This window comes from Bidens hawaiensis, unplaced genomic scaffold (genome assembly GCF_021521415.1).
Source record: "Bidens hawaiensis isolate Kalapana, Puna unplaced genomic scaffold, B.hawaiensis_p1.1 tig00053093_1, whole genome shotgun sequence".
Taxonomy (NCBI): Eukaryota; Viridiplantae; Streptophyta; class Magnoliopsida; order Asterales; family Asteraceae; genus Bidens; species Bidens hawaiensis.
Genome location: NW_027499556.1, coordinates 46,634 through 66,733, shown reverse-complemented (window position 1 = coordinate 66,733; position 20,100 = coordinate 46,634). Strand labels below are relative to the sequence as shown.

The 20,100-nt window shown below is 36.1% G+C and overlaps 2 protein-coding genes across 2 annotated transcripts; both read right to left on the bottom strand.

Annotated features, from left to right (window-relative positions):
• Window positions 1-10,985: 10,985 nt before the first annotated feature.
• LOC143599928 (shikimate O-hydroxycinnamoyltransferase-like) lies at window positions 10,986-12,213 on the bottom strand. The gene is made up of 2 exons (XM_077077756.1): window positions 11,956-12,213; window positions 10,986-11,880 (listed from the first exon to the last, which is right to left on the bottom strand). Exons 1-2 carry the CDS (start codon window positions 12,196-12,198, stop codon window positions 11,011-11,013), a joined length of 1,113 nt encoding a protein of 370 aa, XP_076933871.1. The 5' UTR covers window positions 12,199-12,213; the 3' UTR covers window positions 10,986-11,010.
• A 2,916-nt stretch (window positions 12,214-15,129) lies between these two features.
• On the bottom strand, window positions 15,130-16,492 carry LOC143599931 (shikimate O-hydroxycinnamoyltransferase-like). Its single transcript, XM_077077759.1, has 2 exons — window positions 16,085-16,492; window positions 15,130-16,014 (listed from the first exon to the last, which is right to left on the bottom strand). Exons 1-2 carry the CDS (start codon window positions 16,490-16,492, stop codon window positions 15,130-15,132), a joined length of 1,293 nt encoding a protein of 430 aa, XP_076933874.1.
• Window positions 16,493-20,100: the final 3,608 nt, after the last annotated feature.

The following is a 20,100-nucleotide window of genomic DNA, read 5'->3' as shown; positions in this document are numbered from 1 at the left end:
TTTCCTGTAACATTGCCTTCTAGCTATCCAGGCGGAGTAAGAGTACTTCCCTGCGGATGACTTTTGAGGGTGTCTGGATGCTTCCGCGCAAGGTGTATGGTTGTTCTTCCTTTATTAAGTTGTGCGGGTGATCCGTATGTCCCGCGGGTATCTTATGAGGGATATTCCTCTGATCCGCGGGTGGTACTTAAGGGTATTTGGGTCTTTTTGGTACCCTACCTCCATAATATCAATAAGAAAAATACATATAGACCATTCAACTAATAAATAAACTAATACATGTTAGAGGTATATGTTATTTGGGTGTCTTGTGATCAAATATATAAACAATAAAATCAAGGTTGTATGAAAAGCAATCTACTATATCGTTGATTTAAAAATAAACTAATACTTATTAGAGGTATATGTTATTTGCGTGTATCTTGTGATAAAATAAATAAACAATAAAATCAAGGTTGTATGAAAAGCAATCTACTATATCGTTGATTTACAAATAAACTAATACTTATTAGAGGTATATGTTATTTGCGTGTATCTTGTGATAAAATAAATAAACAATAAAATCAAGGTTGTATGAAAAGCAATCTACTATATCGTTGATTTACAAATAAACTAATACATATTAGAGGTATATGTTATTTGCGTGTATCTTGTGATAAAATAAATAAACAATAAAATCAAGGTTGTATGAAAAGCAATCTACTATATCATTGATTTACAAATAAACTAATACATATTAGGGTATATGTTATTTGCGTGTATCCTGTAATAAAATAAATAAACAATAAAATCAAGGTTCTATTGAAAGCAGTCTACGATATCGCTCATTTACAAATCCTTAACAAGATTAAAACATTCCTTAACAAGCCCTAATGAGATAGAAATCGCCGTTTAACATTTTAATTTGCACGCCAAATCAGGATCTTGAAATCGGTATATGTTTTCAAACCCGTGTATGTTTATATTGTTTTCATGCCCCAAAATTATATATTCATACCCCAAATCCCTATTCCATTATGTATTTTTGCAAATTTCATACCCCAAATTCTATTCCAACATGTTATCAAATCTTTATTTCCCCCAAATCCCTATTCTGATTATATAAAAACACTAATAATACCCCAAACATGTATTTTCTGATTGAAGCATATGATAACAACCGATTAATTATTCGATTAACGCCTCCATATGTTAATTGATTGCACGTTTCAATTACGTTATCCAGTTTTTTTCCTCTTTGCATCCATTTATTGATGACTTTTTAAAACACTTATTGGAATAGGGCGCATGATTCTTTTCATGCAGCATAAATTAGTTTGTGTTTACTTCAATTACTACATCGATTGGTTCTATTTACTAGATCGTCAAATACTTGAATGATGAAATATATTTCAATATTACTATCATATGCAGATACACGTTTTTTATCGATCAACAGGGCCAAGTTTCTTCAGAGGTGTTCTCCATCCACACATAAATTATCTGGTAAACATCTTTCTTTTTAAATATTATTTATTTTAGACAATTTCTTAATATTAATGAAAAACTTAGATTATTAATACTTATTTACATTTCTTAGTTTTGGTGTTACGAACTAGATATGCACATTTATCTAATCAACATAAAAATCTTTCAAAATAATGTTGTTCTATTTGTTTATCAATTAACAACTTCCAATTGAATGTTGATAGAAGTTTTCCAATTATGAATCCTGAGAAGATTTGATAGAAGAAAGTTCATGGCTTCATTAGTTCTATATTTTTTTGACAATAAAATTCTTGACAAAAAAAGGTTTTGATTTTTATTGAGTGATTCATATTCATATAATCAACGATAGTAATGGGGGGTGTGCTTATGTTTTGTTTTCTTGAATTACTAAGTCAGTATTATATTTGTAAAGTACACGATTATAGAAAATATCTCGAAGTTTGATGTTGATGAATCAGACTAATAAGTTATTTGTTGCAGTGTGAACTAAGTTTTTAATTATATGGAGTTATTTTGCATAAGCGCGATTATGAGTAGCACTTTCAAGTCAATTTCTCAAAGCATCCTACTTTCTTTTGTGGAGTAAATGAGTAATTTTATTTTCCACACATAATACTTAGCTATGTTTATACAAAGAAAAAAGTTGTAATATTATATGATTGGTTTGATGTATATTTGTAAGGAAAAACTGAATTATATTGCCTATGTTGTATCGGAGCATTGACTCATCTGGGTATTGCTTTTGATTAATTCAATTATTGCTTATGAAACTAAGTTGACCATTTGTAATCATCTTGATATTTTTATCGCATTGTATGTTTCATAGTTAACGGGTCACTACAAGTCGAGTATGTTTGATTGAACAAGTGATGTATTTATTTATAAAGTCAAAATAAGTTGAGTATGTTTTGTTTGAACAACTAATGTATCTATAAAGCTAATTAATTTATTTATTATATATGTAAATTGTGGTACGAAAGTAGGATCTACCTCAGGTGTTACAGTGAATTGGTAAATTGTCATTAGGTTTGTTTTAGGCAAATGAAATGCCACTCAAAAAGTACCAATATTACTTTTTTTAACTTATGTTGTTATTGTATATTTGAGTAGGAACATATCAGGTTTCTTAAATATATTTCATGTTTTTATTAACATTATCAACCTTCATAGCTGATGAGAAACCAAAATCTATTATGTATCGGAGATTATTTTAAAAGAAAAGAAAAAAACGAGAACTGGGCAATTAGAATAGTAACAATAGGAACAACGGGTTAAGAAGTCAAAAAGTGATACTTTTGTTTTTAAGAACCCTAAACAATATATGAATTTTAGCATTTTAATTTTCCAACCCGTGTAACACACGGATTTTTAAACTAGTCTTACATATATATAAATGTAACTTCCCTAAATTCTCTCAAGACGCAAGATTGATTTTTATTTGTAAATGAAGGTTTCTCATGCATTTGACTCGAATTCACAAGTATGAGTCTCACCAAACCCAGATAGCCCTTAAACGGCTTATAAAATCTCATTATATTAAAAAGTAATCTTATAAAATATTTGATATGGAAATCCTATAACATATGGATATACTAAAAATTAATATCCTTTTAAAAAGATATTATTCATAGTTAAAAAATAATTTTATAGTAAAAAAAGCGGTTAATGGGTCTCACCAAACCCAGATAGCTTTTAAATCAGGTTATAACATCTCAATTATTTGTGAAAACTTTTCATTATCAAATCTTAAGTATATTAACTTCCTTATAATAAATAAAATTAAATTACTAAACATATATAAATATTGATTAACAAATAATTTAAAACAACCTCGTAACACTGTGGTGGTAAATGCTAGTATGAGTATATAATTAGATGAGGAAGTTGCTTATTTTTCTTATTCTTAAGTTATTTAGAAACTTGATAATACGATCATATAATTAGACAAGGAAATTGTGTAACATCCTACTTTAGATAATAATAAATAAAAAGAAATTCCGTTCACTTAAGGGTGTGTTATTATTTAATTAATTTTAAATAAATATTAAAGTGTGGGCTTGGACAATAAAAGTTGGAGTAAGGGATGGTGATGGGCCTTAGGTCCATGAACTTAAGGGTATATAAACTCCCTAAAACCCTAAAACCCTCATTCCCATCTTCTAGCCTCCATGCACACTAAAAACACACACAAAAACACTCTCATCCATTACGAACCAGATTTAGATCCGAACCAAGAAGGGTTTTTGTTAAATATTTCTTATACAATCAAGGAAAACGTCCTTAGTCACGTGTTGAAGCTGAACCGTAGCTAGAAGAGAGCTAAAAAGGTACGTTTTAGATTAAAGGCCACGTTTTTAAGGTCGGTTTGACCTAAAATTTGATACTAAGACAAATCGGGCATTTTTATGCAAGAAAAAAATGAACTTTGATGTAAACGATGTGTTTTAGAATGAAACAGGTTAAATGGTTAACATTTGGACCGTGTTATATAAAGAAAACGATGTCATTATAGACCAAAGCTCGTTTCATATGAAAAATGGGAAAAACAATTCGAAAGGGAAGGCTGGAAAGTGATAAGAATGAAACCCTATATGAATCGTGTAAGGCCCCGGTCCCGGTGCCCTACTTTAGTGTTGGATTTACTCATAAACACAATTCTAGATATTATAGTTAATTTAAACTTTTCACGGAATATAAAAGCATCAAACATTCATTACAAAATATTAAAATCATAACTTTTAAATTTCAAATTATCTTAACATAAAGCATCATAACTTTTCTTCACTAGATGCCAGCCAGCTCAGTCCATGCTATGTGACCCCTCAAGCCAGCTCCTTCATTTCATTTGCTTGCGTGCATACTAAAAGTCAGCTACGTTGAGTGAGTTCTAGTTAATCAGGCAACATACATTACATTCATATATATGTATATGTATGTATGTATACGTATCCGTAGATACATATTACGTACTTTACCTTCTTCTTTAATTCATACATACATTCATACTTTTATATTTTCATACTTGCATACTTTCATACTTTCATACCTTCTTGTTTTAGCTTACTTATACATACATAATTATCTCTACGTTTTAAAGAGTCTTTCGCCTTATAACCTCATAGATATTATTAGGGTCTGCTCCATACATTCGCAGATATAATAAGGGTCTGCTGCTCCCTACATTCGCAGATATTATTAGGGCCGGTTTCCTACATTCGTGTCACACCCCAACCTACGGCGGAAATGCCGGGTGTGAACTGATTGCTCACAGCTTTTCAAAGGTACTATCATGCAATATTAAATGTGACAATATCTATTAGCTTTAATTAAATAAACATTTACATCAAATTAACCAAAGTACATAAATTAAAATTAAATCAAATAAAAATTTAATATTCTAATTCTTGTGTCTTCTTCTCTAGTATGCAACCTAAGTTTTCTTCAAATACAAGCTTGAGAATCATATCACACGATAACCTGCATATGCATTAAAAATAAAATAGGTTTTGTCAACACAATGTTGAGTGAGTATAACACCAGATTTGAAACATTATATAATAAGTAAAAGTGCAAATTTTTCCTGTGAGATATACAGATAAGTCATAGCACATAATAGTCAAACAACTATAAAGATAGCAAACCATAAATAAAGGGCTCAACCAATCTATATAATTGGACATTGGCTACCAAACAAGGACTAAACCGTTGCCATAAAAATGGACATCGGTCGCCGAAGTAACTAAATAGCGTTCAAATAAAGCAAGTAAACAATTAGCAAGTTAGGCAGACTGATAAACACACAAGGATAAACAATTGCGTTTGAGTACTATATAATAGAAAATACTTACAAACGCATATGTCCCCAAAACAGTTGAAAATAAGTAAAAGAAGGGGAGTGAAATACTCACTGTCACACCCCGACCAAAGGCGGTGGAACATGCCGAGGTGTAACGATTGCCCATAAGCGCATGACACTATTTAAAGCGACAATATTTAACAAACACATTTCATTTCACAACATCGAAAATGTCACATAACCAAGTATTCATAAGTCAAATACAACAAAATATAGCAAAATATAGCAAATCAAATATTGTTCATTTTTGCTAATATCCTAACGGTATTTGTGTCATTTTCTTCACCGAACTCCATAATCAACCTAGATGCAAATCTGTAACATTTCATAAAATAAAGTTTTCAACACAAAGGTTGGTGAGCAATTCATAAGTTTTAACAATAGATATATAGTATGAAAAGCCACAAAACTAGTATACAAAACCATAAATAATAGCTATAAACTTGGATAAATTGACAATCGCTAATAGAATTACGTTAGCGCCACCTAGCTACAAGGGATTGCCAAGTAGTCTAGGATTTAATAGAATATCGTTAATTGCATTACGTTAACGACACCTTGCTACAAGGGGATGCCAAGTAGTCTAGGATTTATAGATTCCACCAACCGAAAGCGATAAACACATAGGCATATAAGTATAGAACACCAAATCGAGCAATTATTCAAGTAAAGTATACAACAACGTTTGTGGTTTAAGACTCAAGTATAAAGCATTTGATTTGAATAAGTCTGAAATGTCACCCCAAAACAAAAGATAGAAAACGGGGTATGAAGTTACTCACATTCAAGTATAAAACTCGATCGGTAAAAGATGAATAACCGGATGGATGAAGTTTAACGAGCAAGGCCTAAATGACAATAAAATCTTGGATTTAGAATGGTTGTCTTGAAGATCTTTAAATAAACTAATTGTTGCAAAAAGTAAACAATTAAAGTTCAAGGTTTAAAATGTAACTATTTAAGAATTTATAATAACAATACTTTAAAAATATAAGTTTGCTTGAAACCGGGTTAAAGTATCTAACCTTAATATTTACTTAACCAATGTTAAGTAATAAGGTGGGAAAAATGCTAAAATGCAAGTTTCTTTGGGACAAAGATACTAAAACGGGTCTTTAACGAGTGTTCGGGTTGTCGGTTCGGGTCACAAATGGTCAAACCCAAAGTCAACTTTCCAACATATTAATTTTTATGAGATAACTCATTAAAATATACTAACACTTAACCAAGTATGTAGATCTATTGTTTAGAACTAACAACGCACGTTAAGCGAGTGTTCGGTTTTGTCGGTCCAAACTACGTGATGAGATCAAGTTGGATCCAACAAATCCAAGTACTTAAGAAAATAATTAAAATCAGTTTGTAAACTATTTTTAAAGAAATAAACAAGTCTTGATAGCTAAAAACACACTTGTGTGTCTTAAGCGAGTAAAAGTCGGTATAGTTTGGTTTGGTTCGGTCTCCATCTCACAAATAGTTCATAGATGGTTTCTACATGCCCAAATATCATAGAACTTGTATATTGGTTTATAAATGAAGAAAACTTAAATTTTACAACTAAAAAGTTAACTACAAGTCTTTTAAGCAAAAGTTTCGCTTTAGTTCGGTTTCCATCTCCCAACGAGTTCATAGATGGATTCCATATGCTTAATATCAAAGACCTTGTAAAAATGATTTTTGAAACTCAAATCTAGCAATAAACATGTTTAAACAACTATTTTAACAAAACTAGTAAACAAAAGTTCGGTTTCCGGTTTGGACTAGTTTCGGTTAAACCGAGGTTAGTCTTATACAAACCCACACCATGGAACTTGTAAATAAGATGAACAAACTAAAAAGGGTTAGAAGTTAGTCATAAGTGATATGTATAATAATTTATGTGTGTGTAAATATATATCAAGAACACGAAGTCCTCCATGAAGCCTTGCCTTATGACATTCGAAACTTAACCAACCGGAGTCGGTGAAGTAACAAATAAAGGAAACAAGGGGTGTGTATTATATATATGTTGTACCACCATATTCAAGTGTTAGTAATATTAGATGAACAAGTTAAAATGAAAGACTATAGTTAGTTGACCTTAAGAAATCAAAGTAACAAAATGTTGAAGATGAATACTTGGATTTGAGAGAGATTTTGGAGAAGATGAACAACCAAAATGGTGTATGGAGCCTTGCTTTTATAATGGTAAGAGTATGGTTCATACAAATAGGGTAAAGATGCATGTGATGGTTGAAATGGTCAAACAAGTTTTTGGTAAATGGCAATAATAGTCCCCAAAGTTTGGTTTAAGTCATTTTAAGGAGTTTTAAAGACCAAAAAGAATGTTTTCAAGACCCAACAAGTGTAAAACAATATTGTAACATAAAATCCATCATTTTGATTATATCATAAGCTTTGGTTTACAAAATGGGTCGGTTTACATGATAAACGAATACAAAAACGAATACAAACGAGACCCGAAATTGACGAATGTCACAGTATCCCCTACTTTAGGAAATTTCGTCCCGAAATTAAGATGACGATCATGATGCGAACAAGTGTGGATACTTCTCCTTCATTGTGTCTTCTCGTTCCCAAGTGAACTCCGCGCCACGCCGTGATTCCCATCGAACTTTGACTAACCGAATTCGACTACGCTTGGTTTTCTTCTCGCTGCGATCCATGATTTCAACGGGTCGTTCAACCATGATCATCGACTCATCGACATGTACTTCGTCGAGAGGTATATGGAGATTACCCTCGGCTAAGCACTTCTTAAGATTTGATACATGAAAAGTCGGATGAACACCGGCAAGTTCTTCCGGTAGTTCGAGTCGATAAGCCACCTTCCCAACACGTTCAAGGATTTTAAAAGGACCAACGAAACGAGGAGGTAGTTTACCCTTCTTTCCAAAACGGACTACCCCCTTCCAAGGAGAAACTTTTAAAAGGACAATATCGTCAACATTAAATTCGATAGGTTTTCACCATATATCGGCGTAATTCTTTTGACGATTTATAGCGGCTAGGAGATTCTTACGGATTTGATTAATGACATCGGTGGCTTCTTGGACCATCTCGGGTCCCGTGATTTGAGCTTCACCGATTTCGTTCCAACTAATCGGGGAACGACATTTACGACCGTAAAGAGCTTGAAAATGAGCCACATCAATGCTAGAGTGGTAGCTATTGTTGTAGGAGAACTCGATGAACGGAAGATGAGAATCCCAATACGCCGTCCGAATAGACTTGACCGAATCTAATGTCATGATCGAAAAGACACATTTGTTTATTGGCTGCGAACTTATCTGAGTAAACATATCCGATAAAGGGGGTATAGACATTGGTGGCCTTAAAGGCATCCGCCTAGCTCTTCTTTAAAAATGGAGATAACATTTTGTTAATCAACCTAATGATCTTTGGGTTAAAGTGATAAAAGTGTGTCACGGGAATATGGGAAGAGTTATTGATGGGACTGAGATTGGATCGGGTAATAAAGTTTGGCACTGAATTGTCAAGTCTAGTCGAGTCCTTCATGAAAAATATATTATTACTTGTAACACGCTTAAAAAGAAGATGGGACACCGAGAGGATACTAGATTTTGGGAGGATTTGTGGTCAAGCGATTCTCCATTTTAATCTAAGTATAATAGATTGTATCGCCTGGAAACTGATAAGAGATGCTTCATTGCTACTAAACATGGAATGGTCGTTTGGAGCTGGTCTTGACGGAGACCAATTAGGGAAGGTGTGGAAAATGAGCAATTTGATCTTTTATTGGCAACGCTTTCTCAGATTGAGTTAATTAATCATTCAGATTCGTAGTTTTAATATTTGATGTAAACAACATGTTTTCAGTCAAAACCATTAGAAAGCATATTGATGGTACGACATTGCCTTATTGGGGATCTATTACGTGGAGGAATAGATTGATTCATATAAAAGTAAACATTTTGGGTTATCGCATGTATCATCATTGGATGCCTTTACGATATCGGAGGATTATTCCCATCTTCTATTTATTATATGGGAGGAGTTATAGATGTCCCTTCAGTTCTTTGTCCTTTCTATTTCATCTCGGAGGAGTATTTAGATCATATTTTTGGTGCGTGTGAGGTAGCGACTAGAGTACGAAACCCCATATGTAAGTGGCCTGATTTGCCTTCGATACAAGACTTTTTTTGGTTGGGGTATCTTGATTTGGCTCGACATGCTTTTAGTTTCTAGTAAAAAGCGGAAATTAATTCATGATATTGTTTTCTCTGCGTGATGGGTCATCTGGCGGGTTCGGAGTGAAGTTGTTTTTCAAACGGAAGTTAGTAGAAAAGATCTCATATTCGACTCTCTTCTTATTTACTCGTTTTCATAGATTACAAATAGAGATAATAAAATTATTATTAGTTGGACCGAGTGACATAAAAATCCACTTCTTCTTGTAATGTAATTGTTTTCTTTTATTGCTACTTTAATTTGGTTCAATAAAAGTTGTTTGAAAAACAAATATCTTTCTATATTCTAGAAAAATATTTTAGTAAAAATTTAAATTTTAATTCATAAGAAAAGAAGTGTAAAAAATCCAAAGGAGGATTTGCAAAATAAATTTACTTCATTCATGCACCGTTTAATTTTCTAACTAAAATTGTTCGAAAAAAATTGAGGAAGTGGGAAATATGATTTCTTGCAAAATCTAAATGTAGTTGCATTGACAATTCAACCAAACTCACCTATTAGTGGGCCTATAACAACGTCTACGTACATTGAAGCAACAATGGCCCAATCAGATTTATCAATGAAGCCTACAAACCCATAAATGACATAACTATGTCACACCCAACACAAATAAGGTTAGTTCTTTGTTTGCTTTTGATCTGAATAATTCTTTTAACTATGGAGGAAAATTGCTTCATGGGAGTATGATTGAGGATGGTGAAACACAATTAGTTTTCAACCTCCAAACTTAGATGAGAATGGGGAACCGATTATCAAAATTAATGGTCATTTTATGTCAAAAAGAATTTAAGCTCATGACAGATACTGGGTTCAAGCTTGTCATTTTTTGTTGTCAAAGAAAACCTCGTGGCACAAATATGGATTAAAATCAATAAATAGAAATCGAGGGGGTTTCTGTTTTTTCAAATTTGATACGGAAGAAGGGTTAATGTAAGTGCTAGAAAGGAACCTATGGCTTGTTAAATATGTTCCTTTGGTGCTACAAATATGGGAACCGGACACTCATGACCAAATCAAATCCAAAATTTGTTCCGGTTTGGGTTTCAATTAAAGACTTGCTTCTTGCCTATGGAACAGGTGAAGATTTGCGAAACACTGTGTAAACACCCCCCCCCCCCCCCCCCCTCTTGACCAAACTACTTATGATCTTGCACAATTTTAATTGTCGATATCATCGATTATATATGTTATTATGTTACTTGATCATTGATTAGGTTGATTAGTTTGATAACTCAGTCACTTGTTCTCACACATAAAAGTCTCAGACTTACGTGCATCCAATTTAAAACAAAGGACAAATAATAATAATAATAAAAATCACAAAATTATTAATGTAACATGGCTTGACATGTTTGTCATTGTATGTTGCAAACAAATATACTTACATACAACCATACTCTCACCAATAAAAAAACATGCATACATATAGTTTCATATGAAAATATACATTAATTTCAGATTGCATACAATAAGTTACCGAAAAGCTTCATTTGTTCAACTTCTAGGCCAATGATGATTGACAAGCTTCCATCGTTTGTTAAGCTTGGCAACACATAACACTTACCTGCTGTCGGGATCCCTGTACGGCCCATGAAGATGGGCCGCCCCCATCCAAAGTCCGCATCGTGAATTGGGAGCCTGACCCAACTAATCATTCCAGAATTTGTGTACTTATAACAACTATCAAACTTTGGACAACGATGTTGTTCCAGATAATCAACTGCTGATTTTAAATAGTCGCTATTCATCCTCGCTAAAGATTCGTGGATTTTACTTGCAGCGTACCACAAAGGTTTGGATTTAATATCACCTGCCGTCACTATAGTAGTGCCTTCGAAGATAACATTCCCAAAAAAACCCGGTGGAAGTGGTGGTTGAAAGCGGGCCCGCCCATCAACTGGGTAGATGAGCTTGGTTTCCACATCATTCGGCAGCCCACGGGCTTTACACACACACTTCCAAATATGGCCTGAGAGAATTTCAAAAGTGCTATAACGGATCGTGTTGCCATCTGCCTTTGCTTTTGCTTTGAGCATATCGAGTTGGTTTCTTGTTAACTTAAACATTGAGAAGGTGGTTTCGGTTTCATCTAAGGGGACTTTGAGTGGCGTTGGATCCGGGTGGTATTCTATGTGCTCAAAAACCGGCTGTGGTGGATCTTGTGCACGGAGGAGGGTCCGGTCTAGGAAGGTTGGGAGAGTGATGTCTTGGCCACGAGCCATATCGGACCACGTGTTTATTAAGTGCAAACCAGACATCCCATCCATAACGTGATGGTGCGCCCCAACTCCTAGCAAAACTCCACCACATTTGAAGTAAGTTACCTGCTTAATTAAGATAATTATTTAGTTTTAAAGAAGATAATATATTTTTAACATTTGTAATAGACATATATATACCTGCAAGACCAGAAGAGGAAATGATTCAATTCCTAGCGAGTAATCAACCACTGGAACGAGTTTAGCGTACTCCAATGAGGGTGCAAAGTCACCGAAATGATCAAGAACGCCATCAGACTCGGCTTCTAAAAACAAAGCCCCTTGGCCTTGACAGCTGACCACAAGCCGGCCATCTTCGCCTTGTTTAAGCCGCCCTGCCATCGGGTAAAATGGAACTAAAACCCTGCTCAAACTGTCCTTCATGACTTTACTTTCAAAAAAGTTCTGAGCATCGTTGGGCCGATAAAAGTACACCGTTTGTGTGTGATATCTGGAAGAAGTAAGATCGAGGCTTGGTGCTTCAGTCTATTAACATGCGTGCATACTAAATGTCAGCTATGCTGAGTGAGTTCTAGTTAATCACATATCATACAATACATACACTTACCTTCAATTATGCATCCGAAGATGCATAATAATTACTTTACTAATTTACTTCCATTACATAATTTCATGCATACGTTCATACTTTATTACTTTCATACTATATGATTACTGCTCTTTCTATCTCAGATATTATTAGGGTCTGATCCATCTTTCCTTTGTCTATCTCAGATATTATTAGGGTTTGATCCCTTCCTTGTCTATCTCATATATTATTAGGGTTTGATCCCTCTTTCCTTTGTCTATCTTAGATATTATTAGGGTCTGATCCCTTTCTTGTCTATCTCAGATATTATTAGGATCTGATCTCTTTTTACTTCTCTATCTCAGATATTATTTGGGTCTGATCCATTTCTTCTCTATCTCGGATATTATTAGGGTCTGATCCCTCTTTCTTCATCTTCATGCATACTATCTTTACATACCCATAACATGCATATACTTTCTTTAATCATTCATCCATATTCATATACATATATCTATCATACACATTCAACTATCATATACATACCTCCCTTGTTAATACGTGCAATATCCGAAGATCGTTCACGTACCGACAAGCTTTCATTCACATCCAAGATATACATATATAACATATAAATCATACATGACATACACTTACCAATGAAGGTAAGGGTATTAACTATCACATCGAGTATGCATACAGCCCCGAAAACATAACAAGGAAAATGGGGCTAGAAACTCACCTGGATCCGGTTACCCTCAGAGCAAATAGTAATCCCTTTCTTTAATTGTGCACGGCTAACTGTTAAATATATATTTGTTAATTAACCTTATAATTAATTAAGTCGGTATTTTAGTTAACCAACGTATTTTTCTAGGTTGGGCTTGTTTGTTTAGTTCATGATGATGAGCTTGTTTTGTTTTAACTTAGGATATGGGCTTAGCATCTTGTGGACTTAGTTAAGTCAGGCCCAACTGTCCATTTAGGCATCTGGGCCCTGGGTTCAAGCCCAAAGCCATACAGAAAACTGAGTGACCGAAAACCCATGGCAGAGAACCCTTGGAACCGAGAACCCACACTGACCGAGAACCCGTATTTGATGCTCCGAGTTCCTATTTTTCTATCTTTCCATTTCTTTCCTAGCTCAGTTAACCGTGAACGGTCCATATCATGACTTTTAACCACCTTTTGCCACTTTCCTTAACCGTTTTACACCTAATATTATTACATTATCAAGATCTAACCCATTTTAGGTATAAAGTTTAAACCTTTATTGATCGTAAACCCGTTTTAGTTAGGTCTTTAACCAACAAGTTGATTTAGACCATTTTTATCATCAAGTTCACATTTTTATCACATAATAAAGTTCGGTTTACTTCCCTACCAAGTTTCATGCAAAACCGACTTCGTTTACTCGTCCTTTTCGCAAACCGAACACTACTCGTTTTACCCGAAATGAGCCAACTAATCCGTTTACTATCAATTTCATTACTTTATCAATAATCATGACCCGATCTATCATCCTATCAATTTTCATGTAAATCTGTACACGAAAAGTAAACATTTTTAACAAAAACGTACCTTTGATGTTTTTGTTCGAATCACTCGAATAGACCAAAACCATATCAAACGAACTCGGATTTAAGTGATTCAAGCGGCCAAGGAACCGTCTCACCCCTATCTACAAACCCATCAGCTCACCTTCGCCGGAAACGGCCGCTACAATCACCGGAACAGCTGAACAGTCGCCGAAATCTTCATTTTTGAGATGCTACGGTTTTGCTAATAAAAACCGGACTTTCCGACATCTGATCGAAGATCTGTTCAGTGGAAATCTTCATTTGTATGTCATGAACACTCAGTTAAAATTTGAGATCGATTCGACGGTTAGATCTTCAGGAATCTTTGTGTCTTTGTGGTTGGTTTTCTCAAAAACGGGAATTGAAGAAGTGTGTGTTTTTGATGGTGTAGGCTATGGTGTAGAGATGGATGAAAGTGGAAAGGATTAGGGTTTAAAGGGGGTATTTATACTCCCTTAAGCCCATGGACCTTAGGCCATATTTCCTTTTTGGTCCATAATTAATTACATCTAATTAGCCTACTTATCATTCCATCTTTATTATTTTATTATTTCTCTATTAACTCAAGTAAACTTTCCATCATAAATAAATAATATATTAATTATTTATTCTTCGAAATTTCGGGATGTTACAGATCAGGGTCATGATACTGTCTTCACGCGACGAAGGAGGCATGAGGACGATGAATGAAAGCACCAAATTAATAAAGACCAATTCGAGATGGTCAATCTCTCAATAGACCCGTAGAGTGGGTTAGGCTCCAAGAATTAAGAGAGAAGCTAGAGAGAGAAACAAGACTTTGGAGTAATTATCTTATTTTTTTCTTCTTCTTTTTCTCAAACTACGATTACAATTTATAGGAAAATCAAAGACATAAAAATAGGAAACGATAAACAATAAGGAAACACAATCAAATTGATAGAGACCGATTCGAGATGATCAATCTCCCAATAGACCCGTAGAGTGGGTTAGGCTCCAAGAATTAAGAGAGAAGCTAGAGAAAAAAACAAGGCTTTGGAATAATTTTTCTTATTTTTTTCTTCTTCTTTTTCTCAAGCTACGATTACAATTTATAGGAAAATCAAAGACATTAAAATAGGAAACGATAAACAATAAGGAAACACAATTAGAGTATAATAAGGAAACAAAATAAAATATAATATAGGATCGCCTCACACTACTTATAGCTTTGATGTTGGTGGAACTTCACTGTGTATGATTGATTGATTGATACAATAAGTTACCGAAAAGCTTCATTTGTTCAACTTCTAGTCCAATGATGATTGACAAGCTTCCATCGTTTGTTGAGCTTGGCAACACATAACATTTACCTCCTGTTGGGATCCCTGTACGGCCCATGAAGATGGGCCGCCCCCATCCAAAGTTCGCATCATGAATCGGGAGCCTAAGCCAACTAACAATAGCAAAATCTGTGTACTTATTGTAAGCATCAAGCTTTTGACAATGATATTTTTCTAGATAATCAACTGCTGATTTTAGATAGTCGCTATTCATCCTCGCTAAAGATTCATGGATTTTGCTTGCAGCATACCACAAAGGTTTGGATTTAATATCACCTACCGTCGCTATAGTAGTGCCATTGAAGATGACACTCCCGAAAAAACCTGGTGGAAGTGGTGGTTGAAAGCGGGCCCGCCCATCAACTGGGTAGCCGAGCTTGGTTTTCACATCGTTCGGCAGCCCACGGGCTTCACACGCACACTTCCAAATTTGGCCTGCGAGAATTTCAAAAGTGCTATAGTTGATCGTGTTGCCATCTTCCTTTGCTTTTGCTTTGAGCATATCGAGTTGGTTTCTTGTTAACTTAAACATTGAGAAGGTGGTTTTGGTTTCATCAAAGGTGACTTGGCGTGGCGTTGGATCCGGGTGGTATTCGATGTGCTCAAACACCGGTCGTGGTGGGTCCTGTGCACGGAGGAGGGTCCGGTCTAGGAAGGGTGGGAGAGTGATGTCTTGGCCACGAGCCATATCGGACCACGTGTTTATTAAGTGCAAACCAGACATCCCATCCACGACAAGATGGTGCGCCCCAACTCCTAGCGAAACTCCACCACATTTGAAGTAAGTTACCTGCTTAATTGAGATAATTATTTAGTTTTAAAGAAGATAATTTATTTTAACATCTGTAATAGACATATACCTGCAAGACCAGAAGAGGAAATGATTCAATACCTAGCGAGTAATCAACCACTGGAACGAGTTTAGCGTACTCCAATGAGGGTGCAAAGTCACCGAAATGATCAAGAACGCCATCAGACTCGGCTTCTAAAAACAAAGCCCCTTGGCCTTGACAGCTGACCACAAGCCGGCCATCTTCGCCTTGTTTAAGCCGCCCTGCCATCGGGTAAAATGGAACTAAAACCCTGCTCAAACTGTCCTTCATGACTTTACTTTCAAAAAAGTTCTGAGCATCGTTGGGCCGATAAAAGTACACCGTTTGTGTGTGATATCTGGAAGAAGTAAGATCGAGGCTAGACAACCAAAGATTTGTCGTCGGTGTCGTCTTCTCGGGCTTCACAATCGTTGATTCTCTTACCACCACCTTCATCTCGATCTAGCTTCACTGAAAAAAAGTAAATAAGAATAATTAAGAATATGCTCATATTTTAAAAGCATTATCATTATCTACGAAGCTTAAAAACCTGTTTTATAAGATTTTCATATCTAATATTTGATTAAATTAATTTTTAATATGATGAGATGTTATAACCCGTTTAACGGCTATATGGTTTTGGTGAGACCCATACCCATGAATTCCGGTTAAATGCATGAGTAATCACCACTTTCAAATAAAACAATCAGGTGCTTGAGAGAAAATAGGAAGCTTTCGTGTATATATATATTTAAGATAAGATAGATATAGAGAGTATTTTGAGAACTCCTACGAGTTGTGAGAGCTGAAAGAAACTCCATTTAACAATTTTTTTGTTATATCTATTATATATAAGGTATTTAAATTACTAGAAACTTTTGTTATATCTATTATATATAAGGTATTTAAATTACTAGAAACTTTTTTTAAACGAGTCGACTATTAAAACGTGTGTGACAAGCAATTACTTCATGTATTTGCGCTAGAATGTAGCAACTCGTTCCATATGTTTAAATAGTCAACTCGTAGTTATTGTCACTTTCTATTATAGGTTCAAGTTTATTTTTGCGTGATAGTTTTCAGGTTCGTTATTTTAATATATTTTATTTTTAAATGTAAGCAATATAACAACGTTTTATTAAACTATTAAGCTAATAGGATTCAAAATAACTTTTAGAATTAATTATGACGCTATCTGATTCCAAAATATGACCAGACTTGTGACCAAATAAGATGGTCGTTCACTCGTTCTGTGTCCATACTGTTTTTTTTTTCCTAATCATGATCATAATCATTATTCATACTCAGTAAAATCCTACAAGTAGTAAAGTTATCAATATGGTTTGGGATGGTGAGATGCAGACAAACCGTATCTGTTTCTATACTAAAAGATAAAGAGGTTGTTTCCAGTTAGACCATCGGCTTTAAGCAAAACCCGCATGAAAAGCGTAGTACTAATAATGTATTACTGATATTGTACAAACGATCGATTTGAGGCACGGATTGCGTTATTATCTTAAATATATATTTGTTAAAATAATATATTATTTTAATTTAGTTTGAAATTATTTGTTTATAAAAAATTATACCAGAAGGACGGAGAAGTATCCAAGCATGTGCCTCGTAATTTTTTTTTTTTTTTAGTTCTTAAATATATAATTTACTATAAAACGATTACAATAAAGTGGCAGGCAAACGGGCAACAAGCTGCGCCGCAACCCCCTTTTGAACAGCAAAGCCAATCCTGCTAAAAACGAAGCTTTGGGACCTAGAAGCTGAAGAGGTTCCGTGTACGACGCACTGAACCCTACTCAAAAATTTCATAGCCCCTGGAGCCAGAAAACCAAATGTATCAAAGGCAAATGGTAGAAAGACATGTTGATTATCTAAACAAGCTTTCTCGTGTTTAACAACTTTGCCCGATTCAGCCTTCAACGCAGCCTGACCCACAACAAACCCACGGTCCCTGAGCCCAACAAGAGGAGACACTCCTGTAAGATCCACACAGGCGTGTTTCCCCCCTGCCCACCCGAACACAAGAATATCAGCTGGTCGTAAAGTAGACCTCCCTTCAATAGGATCCGTGAGAAAGTTAACAGGGGCCTCCTTTTTAGCAGAAATCCCTGCCCGTTTAAGAACATCACACAGAACATCCCTAACCAGATCATGTCTGTATTTAAAGCCAGGCAATTCTTTGCAATGCACCGCATGGTCACCAAAAGAATCCAAACAGACCTTGCGACAAATTGGGCAAGGTTCATCCGTCGGGAACATAGGGATCATTAACCGGTACTTAAGGATAGCCCGATACACCAAACCCGACATACGTTGGCCTAATCCTTCAATGGGGATAGCCGTTAGAAAATCCTGAGCCCGAGGAGCCCGAAGGCATTCAAACACCGCCTTTTGGCGAGGGGATAGATCAAACTTCACTTCTAAACTCTTGACAATTCCACTAAATAAGGCATTCGCCACAACATGTTGGGCTTTAGGGGGGGCGGTGTCCTTATTAGAGAACCCGCTAAGATCAAAATCTGGAAGTGAAGTACGTAAACGATCCATCGCACACCCATAATCAGAGTCCAACCCATGAATATCACAACCCCGAAGAATATGGTCTTGCAAACACCACGACTGTGCTCTCGAAGCCACAAAAGCATATGTAGATACATCCTCGGCCGAACAGAGACCCAACCCCCCATAACGGATCGGAAGTGACGCCAACCTCCATTGGAGATCCCCAAAGAACGGACCTCCACAAACCACGATGTCCTCAATCGCCCTTCGAAGACCATTGTCAAATATAGAAACAGCTTCCCCCACATACATAGGTTGGCATGTTCTCAAACCGAACAAAAGCTTGGCGACTCCCATACATGAGCGAAGCAAAAGAAGCTCGCATTGAGGATCCCGAAGTCTTGGGAGACAGCTCATCAGTTCCACAGCGCTAGATGCCCTTTTCATAGCCAAACTGCTGATAAACCCCGCATCCTGGCTTACAGCACCACCAAGGAGTTTCACGCCAAGCACCGGCCTTCCAATCCCGCAAGGGAACAACCCCTCCTGTGCCTTCACCCCATTGCATGTTGGCCAAAATAACTCAGTTTTCTTAACGTTTAATTCAAGACCCAAACGAGGCCCCTCAGACCTGATAATATCTAATGCTTTGGCTACCTCTCTAGTATCCCCGATAATCGTGCCATCATCCAAGTACCAAGCATGAAAGAGAAGCTTGCACCGATCTCTGATTTGGTGAACAAGTGGGTGCAAAGCTAAGGCAAAAAGGAGAGGCCCAAGAGGGTCCCCCTGTTGAACCCCAGTGGTGGATTTAGTGAAAGTATCACCCACATATAACCTAGCCGACTGCCCATATAAAAAATCCACCCAAAGAGAAATGGAAGGACATCGACTCCGAACCTCATGTAGAAGGGTCGTCCTATCTACTAAGTTGAAGGCATTGGAGAAATCAACAGTAAGCATAGCCAATGACCAATCCGAATGAAACTGATTTAGAAACCTGTTCGCGCTATGAAGCACGGCCTCTGCCCCACTGGGGACTCCCACCCCAAATTGAAAGTCACCGAGGTATTTAACCATCTCCTTCCCGACACCCCTCATAGCCACCTTAGAGACCAACCGCCTCCAAATAGCCCCAACGGCAATAGGTCTAATCCCATTGTCCGGTTTAAGCAACGGCGTAAGTGGGGCAGACGCAACAAACTCTGCCAACACCTTAGGACACATTCCCCCCAAAAATAAATTAACCACCGCAGAGATAGCCTTGAGCAAACCATCCGCAATCGGAGACCCCTCTCCGCACAACGCATCTAAAATGTGTTGGGCTCGCAAACCGTCCCGCCCACACGAAGTCCCTTTAGGGAAAGACTTAATGCACCCAAGCACACTATCAACGTCCACGACAAGGGGAGACTCAGAAAGCAAGGAAGCAGGCATAATCGGAGGTGCCATGATGGGATGCTTAGACAACAAAGCGTTCAAAGTATCCTTACCGAAATGTGCAACCCCTGAAGAGCATAATACCTTGACCGCAGCAGTGAAATGCC

Coding starts and splice junctions, on each gene's coding strand:
- LOC143599928 (XM_077077756.1), bottom strand. CDS start 12,198: ATGAAGGACAGTTTGAGCAGGGTTTTAGTTCCATTTTACCCGATGGCA. Junction 11,881..11,955: donor TTCCTCTTCTGGTCTTGCAG/GTATATATATGT, acceptor TTAATTAAGCAG/GTAACTTACTTCAAATGTGG.
- LOC143599931 (XM_077077759.1), bottom strand. CDS start 16,492: ATGAAGGTGGTGGTAAGAGAATCAACGATTGTGAAGCCCGAGAAGACG. Junction 16,015..16,084: donor TTCCTCTTCTGGTCTTGCAG/GTATATGTCTAT, acceptor TCAATTAAGCAG/GTAACTTACTTCAAATGTGG.